This window comes from Sapajus apella, unplaced genomic scaffold (genome assembly GCF_009761245.1).
Source record: "Sapajus apella isolate SASKATOON/1434 unplaced genomic scaffold, GSC_monkey_1.0 scaffold137, whole genome shotgun sequence".
Taxonomy (NCBI): domain Eukaryota; kingdom Metazoa; phylum Chordata; class Mammalia; order Primates; family Cebidae; genus Sapajus; species Sapajus apella.
In genome coordinates this window covers 1,370,923-1,385,526 of record NW_022437077.1, presented here as the reverse complement: position 1 = coordinate 1,385,526, position 14,604 = coordinate 1,370,923, and the positions used below count along the sequence as shown (strand labels likewise).

The window sequence follows — 14,604 nt, the reverse complement described above, 5'->3', positions numbered from 1 at the left end:
AAAAAAAAAAAAAAAAAGGATAATCATCACTACATGGTTTTTACACTTTAGTGTAAGGAAGGACTAGCTGCGGACCTTGGAAAACTTGGCATTCCATAGGTCAAGAGTGACTATGTAATTTATTGTCCAAAGCAGGACTTTTTTTTTTTTTTTAATGGAGTCTCACTCTATCACCCAGGCGGAGTGCAGTGGCACGATCTCGGCTCACTGCGACTTCTGCCTCCTGGGTTCAAGCGATTCTCCTATCTCAGCCTTCCGAGCAGCTGAGATTACAGATGCGCACCACCAGGCCCCGCTAATTTTTTGTATTTTTAGTAGAGGCGGGGTTTCGCCGTATTGGCCAGGCTGGTCTCGAATTCCTGACCTCAGGTGATCCACCCACCTCAGCCTCCCAAAGTGCTGGGATTACCGGAGTGAGCCACCACGCCCGGCCCCAAAGAAAAGCACTTCTGAGAAAAGAAGCAATATTAGTAATTATGCCAGGCAGCAGGCATAAATCAAGACTGGCCCCTGCCACTCCAAATCTGAGACAGAGCCCAGGAGTTCGGTTTCCCATCAAGCCTCTTATCCGAACCGGAAGCTGTGCCGGTTCGGATAAGAGGGCAGGAACTGCTGTGCCTATAAGCTGGCTTATTTCTGGAAGGCTCAAATCTACTTGGAGCAATGCTGACACGCCTGTGAAATGATCATGGCTAACACTGATTCAGCACTTAGGAAGCGCCTGGTATTGTGCTGAGGACTTTATATGCATCACCTGAGTTAATTCTCACCAAATCTTTATGAGGTAGGTGGATTTATTATCTTCCACCGAGGAAACTAAAATTTAAATTGGTTAACTCCTTCAAGGTGGAAGAGCTGGGGATTAAAATCAGATGAGGATCTGAACCCTCGTTCTCAATTACTCGTATCAGTGCCTCCGTTTGTCTTGAGCCTCCCCCGGCTCGCCCCCACGCTGCTTGCAGCCGGGACCACAGACACCTGAGAGGCTGCCCAGCCGGGGCACCTGCAGCCTCCGGCTCCACACAAGCGCCGGTCTGACAGCAGGTGGCAAGCTTGTCCTCTTCTCAAACTAGTACTGGAAGGGCTGCTTACTGGGGAGGCCAGAAGTGGGTGGAGCTACTATTCTGACGCCTGCAGGCCCCTACCAAAAAGAATCCTGCAGAGAGCCGGAGGAGGAGCACCTTACAGCTTCCAGTTCCCTGCCAGGCTACCCTCCGTAGCCGGTTTGAAGGCACAGTGACGCTTTGAACTGCAAATAATGGCCACAGATATGCCAGTGTTGGAAAGGCCCTATGATGCATTTAGTTGATTTCCCATCTTTACCCCAAACCATCTCTAATACATGCCCCCGCAAGGCTAGTTTAAGTTCCTTCTACTCAAAAGCATTTACAGCTTGGGCTCGATGTGCATGTACCCCGGGCATGGGGCAGCGCTGCATAACATTCCGACACCACGCAGCACAGAGGCCCAGAGAAGGCACGAGACTGACCGGAAGTGGCAGAACCGCGCGGGTGCCAGGACCCAGGTCTCTGCTACGTAGGGAGCCTGCGTCACTAGGACTCCTCCTCTGGGCCGACCGCCGAGCCAGAGACCCCAGTAGGTTCTAAGACGGTCCCACGCCCCCTAATGCGCACGCTCAGTCCAGCCCCGCTGCGAACCGCCCACCAAGAGTCTGCGACTCCTGCGGGTGTCCCCGCGGGGGAAACTGAGGCGGGGGCGTGCCAGTGAATTCATTCCTTCCTCAGTCCACCCCTAGGCCTACAGAGCTGTCTCCCCCTCCTTAGTGCCCCAAGGAACAGCAGGGGCAGGAACAGAACAGATGGGAGGAAGGGGAGGCGGCCGAAAGCAAGCTGGGTGTGAGAAGACAGCCGACCCTGCCACACTCAAGATGGCGGCGAGGCCGTGGCGAGGTCCCTCAGAGGCGGTACCAGCGCATGCGCAGCGCGGAGTCCCGGCCCGGGACACAAGATGGCGGCAGCGGCGCTGGGGAGGGCGAGGCGGAGGCGGCAAAACGGGCGGTCGAGCAGAGCGTGTAGCCGCGTCCCCTCGAGTCCGCTCCGGGCAGGTAAGAGTCCCAGAATGCCATGGTCCCGCAGCGAGCCGCGCCAGGGTCTGGGATCCGAAGCCGAGCGGCGGCGGCCCCTCCGGCGCTTTCTCCTCGGGGCTGCCGCTTGCCCCGGCTCTGTTGCCGCCGCCATCTTAGACCCGCCGGTGGGCAGCCGCGCCGGTAACCGAGGTGAGGGAGGTGGGCCTGGAGAGCCCAAGCAGAGCGGCCTCTAGAGCCCCTCCGCTGCTGCCGCCGCCACTGCCTTTGTGTCGGGCTCCGACTCTGAGTCGCCTCAGCCCGGGGGCGGGAGCGCGCGGCGGGGCGGGGGGCGGAGCCCGGGAGATGGGCCGGCGCGCGCGCGCCAAACAGCCCACCCCCACTGCGGGGTGGGGGGGCGGGTAAGTGCGCGCGCGCGCGCTGGGGTTCGCCGTTCCTCGCCTTCGCGCGCTCTGGCGCCTGCGCACTTTGTTAGCCCTTTGACTCCGCCCTACTGGGCCGGAGAATTCTGACTGGTACATTGCGGAGATGGTCCCGCCCCTCCTTCTTCCAATCCCTGACTCGGACTCTGGCTTCTGGTGGGTTCCTCTGGTTGCGCAGATAGAGTTGTTTATCCTTGAACAGCGGTGATTCTCAAGCTTCGGTATGCATGGGGGTCGGGAAGCCACAGGATAAATAAAAACCTTATCTTAAGAGCAGTTATGTCTTACTCAGAGCGCACAATACTGGACTCTACGCATAGCGGTCGAGTGATTCCGGTTTATAAGCCGGAAAGCAGAAGAAGGGCCCCGAATCCGGGTCTGTCCAACTCCAGGGCTGCTGCTTTGGTCACAGACCTGCGGCACTCAAGTCACATGGGAAATTAAAAACGGTTTTAATCGCAAAAAATGGGTAAATTTTTTCAAATGGCGTGAAAAAATGAGTCATCCTGTCTCCAGTCACTCTTAGGGCGCGTTTTAAAAATGCTAATTCTTGTGTGCCTCCCCTCCGTATTTCTGGCTCCCGATATGCGCAGTGAGGCACAGGAGTCTGAAAATATGTATATTTTACAAACTCCGAGATGATTCTGATGCACAGCTGGCTCTGGAAATGCTGCAGTGTCCCCATTCGGCCTCACACAAGCTGTTCCGCTTGTGCGTAATCTGCAAAGTTCATCTACCCGGTGCATCAATACCACAGGATGTTTTGGGAAAAATATTTTTCAATAAAGGCAAGCAAGATATGTCACATAATGTGTTTGCATGTTTTTATTTTTTGCAAGACATCATTCAGAGCGTGTCTTTCACTTGCTGTGGGAGGCTTGCGATTGTGCCCCCAGATCAATGATATGTATGTATGTTGATTTTTCTCTGGTCTAAGGGTACTTTATTTTTTAAGAGGTGAGGTCTTGCCCTGTCACCCAGGCTGAAGCACAGTGGCATGAACATACCTCACTGTAGCCTCGAACTCCTGGGCCCAGGTGACCCTTACACTTCAGCTTCCTGATAGCTGGGATTGGAGGTGCAATATTTTTTTTTTTTTTTTTTTTTGGGCCGAGCGCACTGGCTTACGGCTGTAATCCCAGCACTTTGGGAGGCTGAGTGGATCACTTGAGGCAGCTGGATCACTTGAGGTCAGGACGGCCTGGTCAACATGGTGAAACCCTGTCTCTACTAAAAATACAAAAAATTAGCCAGGTGTGGTTGTGCACGCCAGTAATCCCAGCTACTCGGTGGGCTGAGACAGGAGAATCTCTTGAACCCAGGAGGTGGAGGTTGCAGTGAGATTGTGCCTTGCACTCCAGCCTGGGTGACAGAGCGAGACTCCCAACTCAAAAAATAAAAAAATTTTAAAAAACAAAAAACTGACCAAGCAAAAAACTTTATTTGTTGTAAAGCTGGGGTCTCAGTATGTTGCTGAGGCAACTTCTGGCCTCAATAAATCCTCCCACCCCAGTTCCCAAGTTGCTGGAGCCACTGTGCCCAGCCTAAGGGTGCTTGAGTTGGCAGGACTGCCTATAGAGTTTGTGGGGCTCAGGGTAGAGAATGAAAACGTGGGCTCCTTTTTAAAAAGTTATTAAAAATGTTAAGACAGTGACCGCAGAGCTTTAAACCCAACTCAGGGCTTTCCTGAATGTGGAGACCTGTGCAGCCGCACAGGCCCATGAAAGCAAACCTTATTGGTAACATTTTCATCCCCGGTGTTCCCTCATCCCATTCCGGGTGTGTCCTGCCCTGTCCTGGAGGCTCCCAACTTGCTCTTTGTTTTTGCTCCTCTTGTTGTACCTGCTCTGCAGCATCCCACAGGTCGGTGACTCTCCATTTTCCTATTTGCTCTCCAGCTGCTGATGCAAGGAATCCCCTGGGGCCCCGTTCACTCTACTGCTGACCAGCCCATCCGCCTGTGCTGAGTCTTCCTGCAGGCCTTTCCTCGCCTCTGTGGGACCCTGTGGGGGTCCATCCGGCTGGAGAAGAAAACCCTCTCATGCTAGTGTTGCAGACCTCAGAGGGTGAGAGAAAGGGGGGACTTCAGTGTTGAAACTTGTGGGCTCAGCCCTCAGGGCACCAGGAATTCTTCCTACGTAGAGAATCAAGGCAGCTTTTTTTCTTACCTTGGTCAGTGGTTCTCAACCTTTCTGTTATCAAGGCCCTTATTATTGTACGTATGTCCTTTTGACTGCTGCATTTTTATCTGCCAAACTGTACCGCTGGAGGAACCATTCACTTTTCCCTTTCTCAATTAACAAAGACGACTGTGACGGAGTGTGCAATAAAATCAATGTCCCAATGATTTCTATGATGTCTTCAACAACCGATCAGAGCTTCTGATCAGCATGAGATAATCACTGTGACCACAATGAGTTGATAAAATGTCAGCATGAAAAGATAACTGATGTTTAAGCCTGCCTTGTGGTCTTGTGGATAAAAGTCTTTTGGGTGGTGTGACTTACAGAAAACAGTTCTATCTCAGCCCCAGGTGTCTAACAGCCCCAGGCCAGAAGCACCTGAGGCTCATGCTGGGTTTGCTTTGGGTGGGGGAGGAGGGAATACAGATCTGAAGGAACTGGCCTCCCTGCTGGTTCTTACAGTAAATATCCACCTGGGGATTATGAAGGGCTGAATTAGATAGTCCTTCTCGGTTGCATTGGTTCTTTTAGCAACAGATTGCTTCCTGCTGTGTAGTGTAAAATAAGGTGGCCAATTAGATTCCATGCCCTTCCCTAGTGTGCTTTGTTCCTTTTAGATTTTACTGGATGGGAGCGTAAAATCCCATCTCCTACTGAGAGTTGTTACTATTCCTTCTTGTGGGAATCGCTTTTTAAGGGCGGATCCTGTTGGTCTCGTTTGCTGCTCTTGCTGCTTTGTAAATATTTGTAGAATCAATAGTGCTCCTGTTGGGTTCAGGTCCTGTGCTGAGCCCTGCAGAGAGCTGAGTTGGACCAATTCCTATTCCTGGAAGTTCTAACAGTTTAGCGTAGAGAAAAACTCAGATGACAGACCAGACCATCTGAGTGAGTGCTAAGATAGAGTTGTTCATGGCCCTGAGGAGGGGCTCTGACCACTTGGCCCAGGGAGGGGAGAGTCAAGAAAGGCTTCCTGAAGGATGTGAACCCTACAGCAAGCCAGGCAGAGAAGAGGGGGAGGGGCATCTTAGGCAGAGGAAGCAGCAGGAGTGCACCCATTGAACAGCTGTAGTTGCAGTTAGATCCCAGGGCTGCTGCTGTGGCACCATGCTGGCCCTTTAGGATAGGACCCTATTGGATTTCTCCATATCCGTGGGTGGTCATTGGGGCCCCTGGGTGGATTGTAATTGGCAGGTGAGGGGTTGGAGCTGACAGTCTTCGGTCCTCTGTGTGGCAGGTCCTGTGTGGGTGCGGAAATGGCCAATGAGAATCACGGCAGCCCCCGGGAGGAAGCGTCCCTGCTGAGTCACTCCCCGGGCACCTCCAATCAGAGCCAGCCCTGTTCTCCAAAGCCAATCCGTCTGGTGCAGGACCTCCCAGGTACTGAGGGAAAGCAGCAGTGGGGTGGTGGGGTAAGAAGGGCACCCTGGGAGCATCCCTGACCCTGGTTGGGCCCCATGCCTGTTTGCAGAGGAGCTGGTGCACGCAGGCTGGGAGAAGTGCTGGAGCCGGAGGGAGAATCGTCCCTACTACTTCAACCGATTCACCAACCAGTCCCTGTGGGAGATGCCCGTGCTGGGGCAGCACGATGTGATTGTGAGTGCCAGCCTAGGGTGGGGGTCTCAGAGTGGCCTCTGGCACCTGGGCCTTCCCCAGATGTACCCTGAACAGTTGTTCAGTGCCCAGCCCTGTGCTGGCACTTGCATATACAATGATAAGCAAGACAGACACAGTCCCTGCCCTCATGGAACATACACTCGGTAGACTGACAGGTAAACATGGTTGTGCAGCTGCTGCACGGTGGGCACTGTGCAATGATGCAGGAATGAACAACACAGACTTGCTCCCTGCCATCGCAGAGCACCCACAGGCTGCCAGGAGACTGTGCAGTTACAGTTGTGGTCCTCGTATGAGGAATAGTGTTAGAGGACATCAGGATCCTGACCTACTCTGGGGAGGGAAGGAGACAGGAAAAGCTCTGAGAGTGAGTGTTTAAGTGAGCAGGTTAGCAAGTGAGTGGGAAGGAAAAGAACATTCTAGGATCTGGCATGTCAGTGTGACGGGAGGTACAGGCATGGGCTGTCTGGTGGGAACATGGGCTTTTGGGTTCATCTCAGCTGGGGCAGCATTTCTTTACTAGGCACGGTCGAGACAGTTGGCATCTCCGTTTTGCAGGTGAAGACAGTGAGGTTCACAGACGGGGAACAGCTGGCCCAAGACCTCAGTTAGTAGTAGGCAGAGCAGGACGCACAGCTGATGTGAGTTCAGGCCCACACCACTCACCACCATACATTCTGTCAGCGTTACCAAGAGTCCCATCTGCGGGGACTTGCTTTTCACAACAATAAGCAGTTTTGAGTTTTTCCTTTATTCCTGACTTTCACTCTGTTCTTGAGGAAAATAATGTGTAATGAGCACTGATCTCGTGCCAGATGCCTTGTTAAGCAAGTCATATTCACTGACTCATTTAATTTCAGTGGTGATGTAGGGCTTAGCACGGCCATTCTGAAAGTAAAACAGGAAGGGTAGTAGCACACCCGGTCACAGTTGCAAGTTGCAGGCAGAACTGGAGCCATGTTCTCTGCCTGTATCCCAGCCCCTCTGCTCTTCTCTAAGGAGTAGGAGCAGGGGTGGGAGGGCGTGAGGATTCAATGTCCTGGGGCCCTTAAGCCACTGGCTCTGGTTGCAACTCTGCTGGTCTCCCTCCACCAGTCGGACCCTTTGGGGCTGAATGCGACCCCACTGCCCCAAGACTCAAGCTTGGTGGAAACCCCCCCGGCTGAGAACAAGCCCAGAAAGCGGCAGCTCTCGGAAGAGCAGCCAAGCGGCAATGGTGTAAAGAAGCCCAAGGTGAGTGTCTGCAGCCAGGAACCATCTGCTGAGTGGCCAGCTCAGACAGGAAGCCCACAGGCTCCCTGCAGGGGCTGGGCATCGGCAGGCTGGCCAGGAGGGGGGCCCGGGACACGGTTCACTAGGTGTGCACTGTTGGATGGAGCCTCTCTGGTAAATCTGACCTGACACCTTTGTGACTTTCACTACAGATTGAAATCCCCGTGACACCCACGGGCCAGTCGGTGCCCAGCTCCCCCAGTGTCCCAGGAACCCCAACGCTGAAGATGTGGGGTACATCCCCTGAAGATAAACAGCAGGCAGCTCTCCTCCGACCCACTGAGTGAGTCCCTGCTGATTGGCTTGGGGCCACCCATTGCTAATGCCAGCCTGTCCGGGACTGTAGGGTGTGGCATGGGTGGGCAGGGCATCCTCATCACTTCTCTCTCTGCCCCAAGGGTCTACTGGGACCTGGACATCCAGACCAATGCTGTCATCAAGCACCGAGGACCTTCAGAGGTGCTGCCCCCGCACCCCGAGGTGGAGCTGCTCCGCTCTCAGCTTATCCTGAAGCTTCGACAGCACTACCGGGAGCTGTGCCAGCAGCGAGAGGGTACCTGCCTCTGGGCCATGGCCTCCTTTATTTTCACCCACCTTTAGCAAGAGCCAGGCTTGGCCAGGCCAGCTTGGGGATGGCGGAGTGGGGGCCAGTGGTGAGCCATGATCATGCTACTGCATTCCAGCCTGAGTGACAAAGCAAGGTCCTGTTTCAAAAAAACAAGAGTATCTATACCTTAGGATTATCACAAGGAGTAAGTGAAATGGATAAGTATTCTTTTTTTTTAATTTTTTTTTTTTTTTTTTTTTTTTAAAGATGGGGTTTCACCATGTTGGTTGGGCTGGTCTTGAACTCCCGACCTCAAGTGATCTGCCCGCCTTGGCCTCCAAAGTGCTTGGATTACAGGTGTGAGCCACCACGCCCGGCCATGGATAAGTATTAAATAAAATTTAGTTTTTAATTTTTTTAAGAGGATCTCGCAGTGTTGCCCAGGTGTGTCTTGAACTCCTGGGCTCAAGCCATCTGCTTGGCTTGGCCTCCCACAGTGCTGCAATTACAGGTGTGAGCCACTATGCCTGGCCTAGTTTCTAATTCTTTTTTTTTTTTTTTTTTTTTAAGATGGGGTTTCACCATGTTGGCCAGTCTGGCCTTGAACTCCTGACCTGGTGATCCACCCGCCTCGGCCTCCCAAAGTGCTGGGATTACAGGCATGAGCTACCGCACCCAGCCTCTAATTCTTATGATTAGTAAATAAACCTGTTTAACTTTGCTCAAATACACAATCCTCTGGCTTCTCTCTTCTTTATTTTTTTACATTATATAATATTTTCTATTCTTTTGAGACAAAGTCTTGCTCTGTCACCCAGGTTGGAGTGCATTGGTGCGACCACAGCTTCAACCACCTGGGTTTTAGTGATCCTCCCACCTCAGCCCCTCGAGTAGCTGAGATGCCCAGTTAATTTTTTTTTTGTAGAAACAGGGTCTCACTTTGTTGCCCATGCTGGTCTCGAACTCCTGGGCTCAAGCGATCGTTCTACCTTAGTCTTCCAAAGTGCTGAGGTTACAGGTGTGAGCCACTACACCTGGCTACTTACTAACACTATAAAACTAGTGATTTTTAGAATATATTTTGGGAAATACAGCCTAGAAGCTTCTGAAGTGGGACTGTGTCTTACTCACTGCTGAATGCGGTGCTTCCTCTATGTGCCAAGCTCCAAGTGGGACTGCTTGACTAAATCCAGGCCTTTAGCAGCTCTCCTGTCCTCCAGGCATTGAGCCTCCACGGGAGTCTTTCAACCGTTGGATGCTGGAGCGCAAGGTGGTGGACAAAGGCTCTGACCCCCTGTTGCCCAGCAACTGCGAACCAATCGTGTCACCTTCCATGTTTCGTGAAATCATGAACGACATTCCCATCAGGTACAGCCCCACAGCTGGGGATGACCCTGGGCCATTTGGTTTCTGTGCCCAGTCACATATAGAAGGTCTCTAACTCTGCCTACTCTCTAATGCAGGTTATCCCGAATCAAGTTCCGGGAGGAAGCCAAGCGCCTGCTCTTTAAATATGCGGAGGCCGCCAGGCGGCTCATCGAGTCCAGGTTTGCCTCTGTTTCCTGCCCCAGGAAAGATGGGTCTGTGATCAAAGTGGGAGGTCATAGGCCATCTGGCCCAGTCTCATGCAGGGCTGTCATTGCTCTTGGTGGCAGAAGTGGGGCCAGCTCCCAAAGGCAGAACAAGGGCTGCAATGTAAGCCTAGGGCTTGATTCCCAGGAAGCCCATGAAGTGGGACGAGGAGGGTGGAGCCAAGCCATTCCTTTCTTGCGCCCTTGACTGGCAGGAGTGCATCCCCCGACAGTAGGAAGGTGGTCAAATGGAATGTGGAAGACACCTTTAGCTGGCTTCGGAAGGACCACTCAGCCTCCAAGGAGGACTACATGGTGAGTGGGCCCCTGGGTGAGGAGGCCAGTTTTAGGGCTCTGTGGCCACTTTCTCCAGGAAGCCTACTCTGCCTGTCCAGGCTGGGCCAGGCCTCCCCCAGTGGCCTCTTCTTGTGCAGTACGGCAGACCTTTGATGTTCGTCAGTCCCCAAACTTATGACTGGGGAGATGTTTCTCTAGGCGCCTGGCTTTCTCCCAAAGAACATTTCCGTTAACAATCTTAATGGAATCTTATGCTTGGCCACACACCACATGTAGCTGCCTTTCAACCTAATAAATGTTCAGCATCTCCCTTGAGTAGAGTTTTGGAAACAGATTGACGGCCTGCTTTTTCTTGGGTGTGTGTGTTCATATCATAGTTAAGAACTGCCATCAGATTCAATTCCCTTCTCTTAATGTGTCCAAAACAATTCTGTTTTCTGGCCAAAACCTATCACTTCTTAAACCTCTCCACCAGCACTAGCAATGGGCTTTCTTTTCAGGACCATATTTCACAAGAGACAAGGTTTCGCACTTCACGATAGTAACTGTGTACTTGACACGTAGAGAGTGACAAAGGTAGGTGTACTCACTAGCCAGAGTGACTCATTCTCACTCTTCAGTTTTACACGTGTGATTCAGCAAAATTACAAGTCCCGACAGTCATCTTTGCAAGTAACTAAAAGCTCAAATCTCAAGTCTGCAGCAGCCAAGCACCCTGTTTTGTAATTGTCTTTCCCCAATAGACTGCATACACTGTAAGCTGGGACCGTGCTGGTTTGTCTGGTTTTTCAGTAATTATCATGGGATCTGGCAGTGTAACCCCAACAAAAGCTACTGGCATTTATTGTACAATTACTGTATGCCAGACGCTTGGTAAGCCCTTAAGGGAAATGATCACATTTAATATTCAAACTGCCCTGTTAGGTATCTTGTGTCCCCTTGACACCTGAGGAATAAGATTCAGAGAAGCCAGGGGATTTGTCCAAGTAACACAGCTAGTCAGCGGCAGAGCTGGTTCAGAACAAGGACTGCTGGACTCCAGCAGCCCTGTGCTTACCTGCTAGCCAGCTGAACCCCTCTGGCCTCCACTAGTGCCCTGATCCAGAATGTCTCCTCCAGGATCGCCTGGAGCACCTGCGGAGGCAGTGTGGCCCCCACGTCTCAGCTGCAGCCAAGGACTCCGTGGAAGGCATCTGTAGTAAGATCTACCACATCTCCCTGGAGTACGTCAAACGGATCCGAGAGAAGCACCTTGCCATCCTCAAGGAAAACAACATCTCAGGTAGGGGAAAGGTGGAGCAGGAGGGCAGCTGTGATGCCGTCAGCCGTGTGCCCTGATGGAAGGGACAAATGAGGCCGAGCCTCAAGGCCAGGGGCTGGTTTGGGGCAGAACCTGCTGTGTCCTTTGGCTGGACTTTTCTGGGAAACAGGGAGAAGTGATAAAGGGAGAACCAGATGGTGGTGGTGAAAGGCTGGGAGCTGTAGTTAGGTGTACCTGAGTTTACATCCGTTCTCTGCAAGCCTCACCTTCCCCAGACTGAAGTATAGCACCTGGTGGTAGGATTGTGTGAGTACTCACAGGTAACACAAACCGCTTGGCCCAGAAAGATCCCCAAATAAGGGATCATCACGATTACGATGATGGAGATGCAGTTCTTGTACGTCTGCCGGACAGCAGGACCCCTAGCCCTGAGCCTACTTGCCATTCCAGCCCCAAGACACAACAGATGGGGGCCTGCTTCAGTACTGAGGGTGTTGACACAGGCCACCAGTTTCTGCCCCAGCCATTTGCTTGGCTGGTTTCTTTTTATGGCTTTTTCTTCCCTTTTTACTGAAATGGGCAATGGTATACTGATCTGTGGGATGGGACTTCCCTCTCTTGGTGCAAAGCATGTGGCACACAGCAGCTGCAGCGTGAGAATGAGCAGTGTGGTCCCTCACTGCTCTCCCTGCCCACAGAGGAGGTGGAGGCCCCTGAGGTGGAGCCCCGCCTGGTGTACTGCTACCCAGTCCGGCTGGCTGTGTCTGCACCCCCCATGCCCAGTGTGGAGATGCACATGGAGAACAACGTGGTCTGCATCCGGTATAAGGGAGAGATGGTCAAGGTCAGCCGCAACTACTTCAGCAAGCTGGTAAGGGCTGGGGGAGGAAGGCCTTAGCTGATGGATGAGTCGGGGCCTGGGATCTTTCCTGGGCAGAGTCTCCAGCAAGAGGCCAGTGATGGGGACATGAGGGAGCACTGCTGAAGGCTACTCCTCTCTTATCCCACCCCACAGTGGCTCCTTTACCGCTATAGCTGCATTGATGACTCTGCCTTTGAGAGGTTCCTGCCCCGGGTCTGGTGTCTTCTCCGACGGTACCAGGTACAGGCCTGGGGCAGCAGGGAGGGCTCCCCAGGAAGAAACAGAGAGGCTGAGCCCCAGGTGCTGACTGTGGCCATTCTGCAGATGATGTTCGGCGTGGGCCTCTATGAGGGGACTGGCCTGCAGGGATCGCTGCCTGTGCACGTCTTTGAGGCCCTCCACCGCCTCTTCAGCGTCAGCTTCGAGTGCTTTGCCTCACCTCTCAACTGCTACTTCCGCCAGTACTGTTCTGCCTTCCCCGACACAGATGGCTACTTTGGCTCCCGCGGGTGAGAGCCAGGGGCTACCCTTTACCCAGGCCAGCGAGGTGGTCTCCAGACCACAGGGCCCACCTTAGCTGACTGCTTCCTGGGCTGTAGCATCAGGCAGGCTTGGGTAGAGTCCCTGCCTCCACCTCTTACCAAATATGTGACCTTGGACGTGTTGCTTAACTTCTGGGAGCCTGAGCTTTTCTGGCTCTGGGAAGGCATGTGACACCCCTAACCCGGCCTGTGGGTTTCTCAGTGAGTCAGCTCAGGGTAGAATAGGAACACGTGGTCCCAGGCCCTGAGAGGAGTGAGAAATGGGGCCACAGACCTCAGAGGCCTTACAAACTAGGGGTGCGGGTGAGCAGACGAGAGAAGGTAATGCTGTTTCCAGGAGGAAGAATGGCCAGGACCTCCAGGTCCAGAGCTCAGCAGCCGGGGGTCTTGGGTGCAGCTTCTGCTGTGGTGGTGGCCGGCTCAGAGCTGGATCCCAATTCCAGCTTGGTGAACACGGGCATCCCAGCCTGAGCCTCCTTCACTGTCCTCATCCATTCAGTGCAGATGATCACGCCTTATGCCACAATCAATTTGGGTGAATGCTGGCCTCTGGCCAGGCTATCTCTTCAGTGTGGTTGCCTAGGGTTGGGGGTGGTACCTGTTTCTGGTTGAGGGACTGGGTCCTGATGGGACTTAGAATGCTCACTCCTGTCCCCAGGCCCTGCCTAGACTTTGCTCCACTAAGTGGTTCATTTGAGGCCAACCCTCCCTTCTGCGAGGAGCTCATGGATGCCATGGTCTCTCACTTTGAGGTGGGTACACTGCGAGGGTGAGGGGTGGACAACAGGCAGGATTGCCAGCAACCTGGGAGGCAGCCCTGACGCCCACCCTGTGTCCCTTCCCACAGAAACTGCTTGAGGGCTCACTGGAGCCCCTGTCCTTCATCGTGTTCATCCCTGAGTGGCGGGAACCCCCCACACCAGCTCTCACCCGCATGGAGCAGAGCCGCTTCAAACGCCACCAGCTGGTCCTGCCTGCCTTTGAACATGAGTACCGCAGTGGCTCCCAGCACATCTGCAAGAAGTGGGTGCCAGGGAGGGCAGGGGAAAGAGGCTGGGCTGGTCAGGCTGGGCTGACCAGGCCAGGCCCAGCCCCACCCTGAGCCGTCGTTGCCTTTGCCCACAGGGAGGAAATGCATTACAAGGCTGTCCACAACACAGCCGTGCTCTTCCTGCAGAATGACCCTGGCTTTGCCAAGTGGGGGCCGACGCCTGAACGGCTGCAGGAGCTGAGCACTGCCTACCGGCAGTCAGGCCGCAGCCACAGCTCTGGTTCTTCGTCATCATCCTCCTCGGAGGCCAAGGACCGGGACTTGGGCCGTGAGCAGGGCCCCAGCCGCGAGCCTCACCCCACTTAACATACCCTGCGGGGAGGAGGAGCCCCAGGGGTGCTGGTCTGGACTGCTAGGACTTGGGGCCCCTGGGGTGGCAGCGAGACCCCAGCTGTCACTGATAATATGGAAATTCTGGCTTTGCCAAGGCTCCCCTCCCTGCCCATCCCCAACTCCTCACCTCAGAATCCTTCCAAGTCCCGTGTATATAGGTCCTGATGCCTTCCCAACCCCACTCCTCACCCTGTTCCCACCTTGTTTCATTTGTAAAAGGAAATACAGAAACCCCCCCAAGAATGTGTGAGGGTCTTGAGGGCAGAGAAGGCTTAGGCAGCTGGAGCTACTTCTGGGACCACACTCCCTTTCCTCCAAGCATGTCCTTTTCATGGCCCCTGGGGTCTCACAGCTGGGTCCTTGGTGGCCTCTGCCTGTGCTCAGGTCTAAAGAGTCCAAGGCCCTGCATCCCCTAGTTCCAAACCCCCCCAGCAGGGCCTGCATGAATACCCCTGGGGATCAGAGCACGGAGAGCTGTGCCTGTCCCCAACCCGTAAGTCAGGCTCTAGCTGGCCTTGGATCCCCACAGTGAGCAGACAGCTGGGTGTGCTTCACAGTTGAGGCTCAGGAGAGCAGCCTCAGAGCCACCAGGGCCTTGGTGCTGT

The 14,604-nt window shown here is 53.8% G+C and overlaps 1 protein-coding gene across 4 annotated transcripts; it reads left to right on the top strand.

The window, feature by feature from the left end:
- The first annotated feature begins 1,578 nt into the window (after positions 1–1,578).
- On the top strand, positions 1,579–14,242 carry PCIF1 (PDX1 C-terminal inhibiting factor 1). Of its 4 annotated transcripts, none has more exons than XM_032263688.1 (17): positions 1,579–2,065; positions 4,365–4,532; positions 5,881–6,026; positions 6,118–6,242; positions 7,359–7,496; positions 7,688–7,818; positions 7,934–8,088; positions 9,303–9,450; positions 9,546–9,629; positions 9,869–9,968; positions 11,070–11,232; positions 11,910–12,082; positions 12,227–12,313; positions 12,398–12,582; positions 13,274–13,367; positions 13,463–13,638; positions 13,741–14,242. In XM_032263688.1, exons 3-17 carry the CDS (start codon positions 5,903–5,905, stop codon positions 13,970–13,972), a joined length of 2,115 nt encoding a protein of 704 aa, XP_032119579.1. In that variant the 5' UTR covers positions 1,579–2,065; positions 4,365–4,532; positions 5,881–5,902; the 3' UTR covers positions 13,973–14,242. The 4 variants fall into 4 exon arrangements, with proteins under 4 accessions (XP_032119579.1, XP_032119581.1, XP_032119583.1 ...); XM_032263690.1 differs by having other exon boundaries at positions 5,884–6,026; positions 13,741–14,239; XM_032263692.1 differs by lacking the exon at positions 1,579–2,065 and adding an exon at positions 2,516–2,687 and having other exon boundaries at positions 5,884–6,026; positions 13,741–13,972.
- The last annotated feature ends 362 nt before the right edge of the window (positions 14,243–14,604 follow it).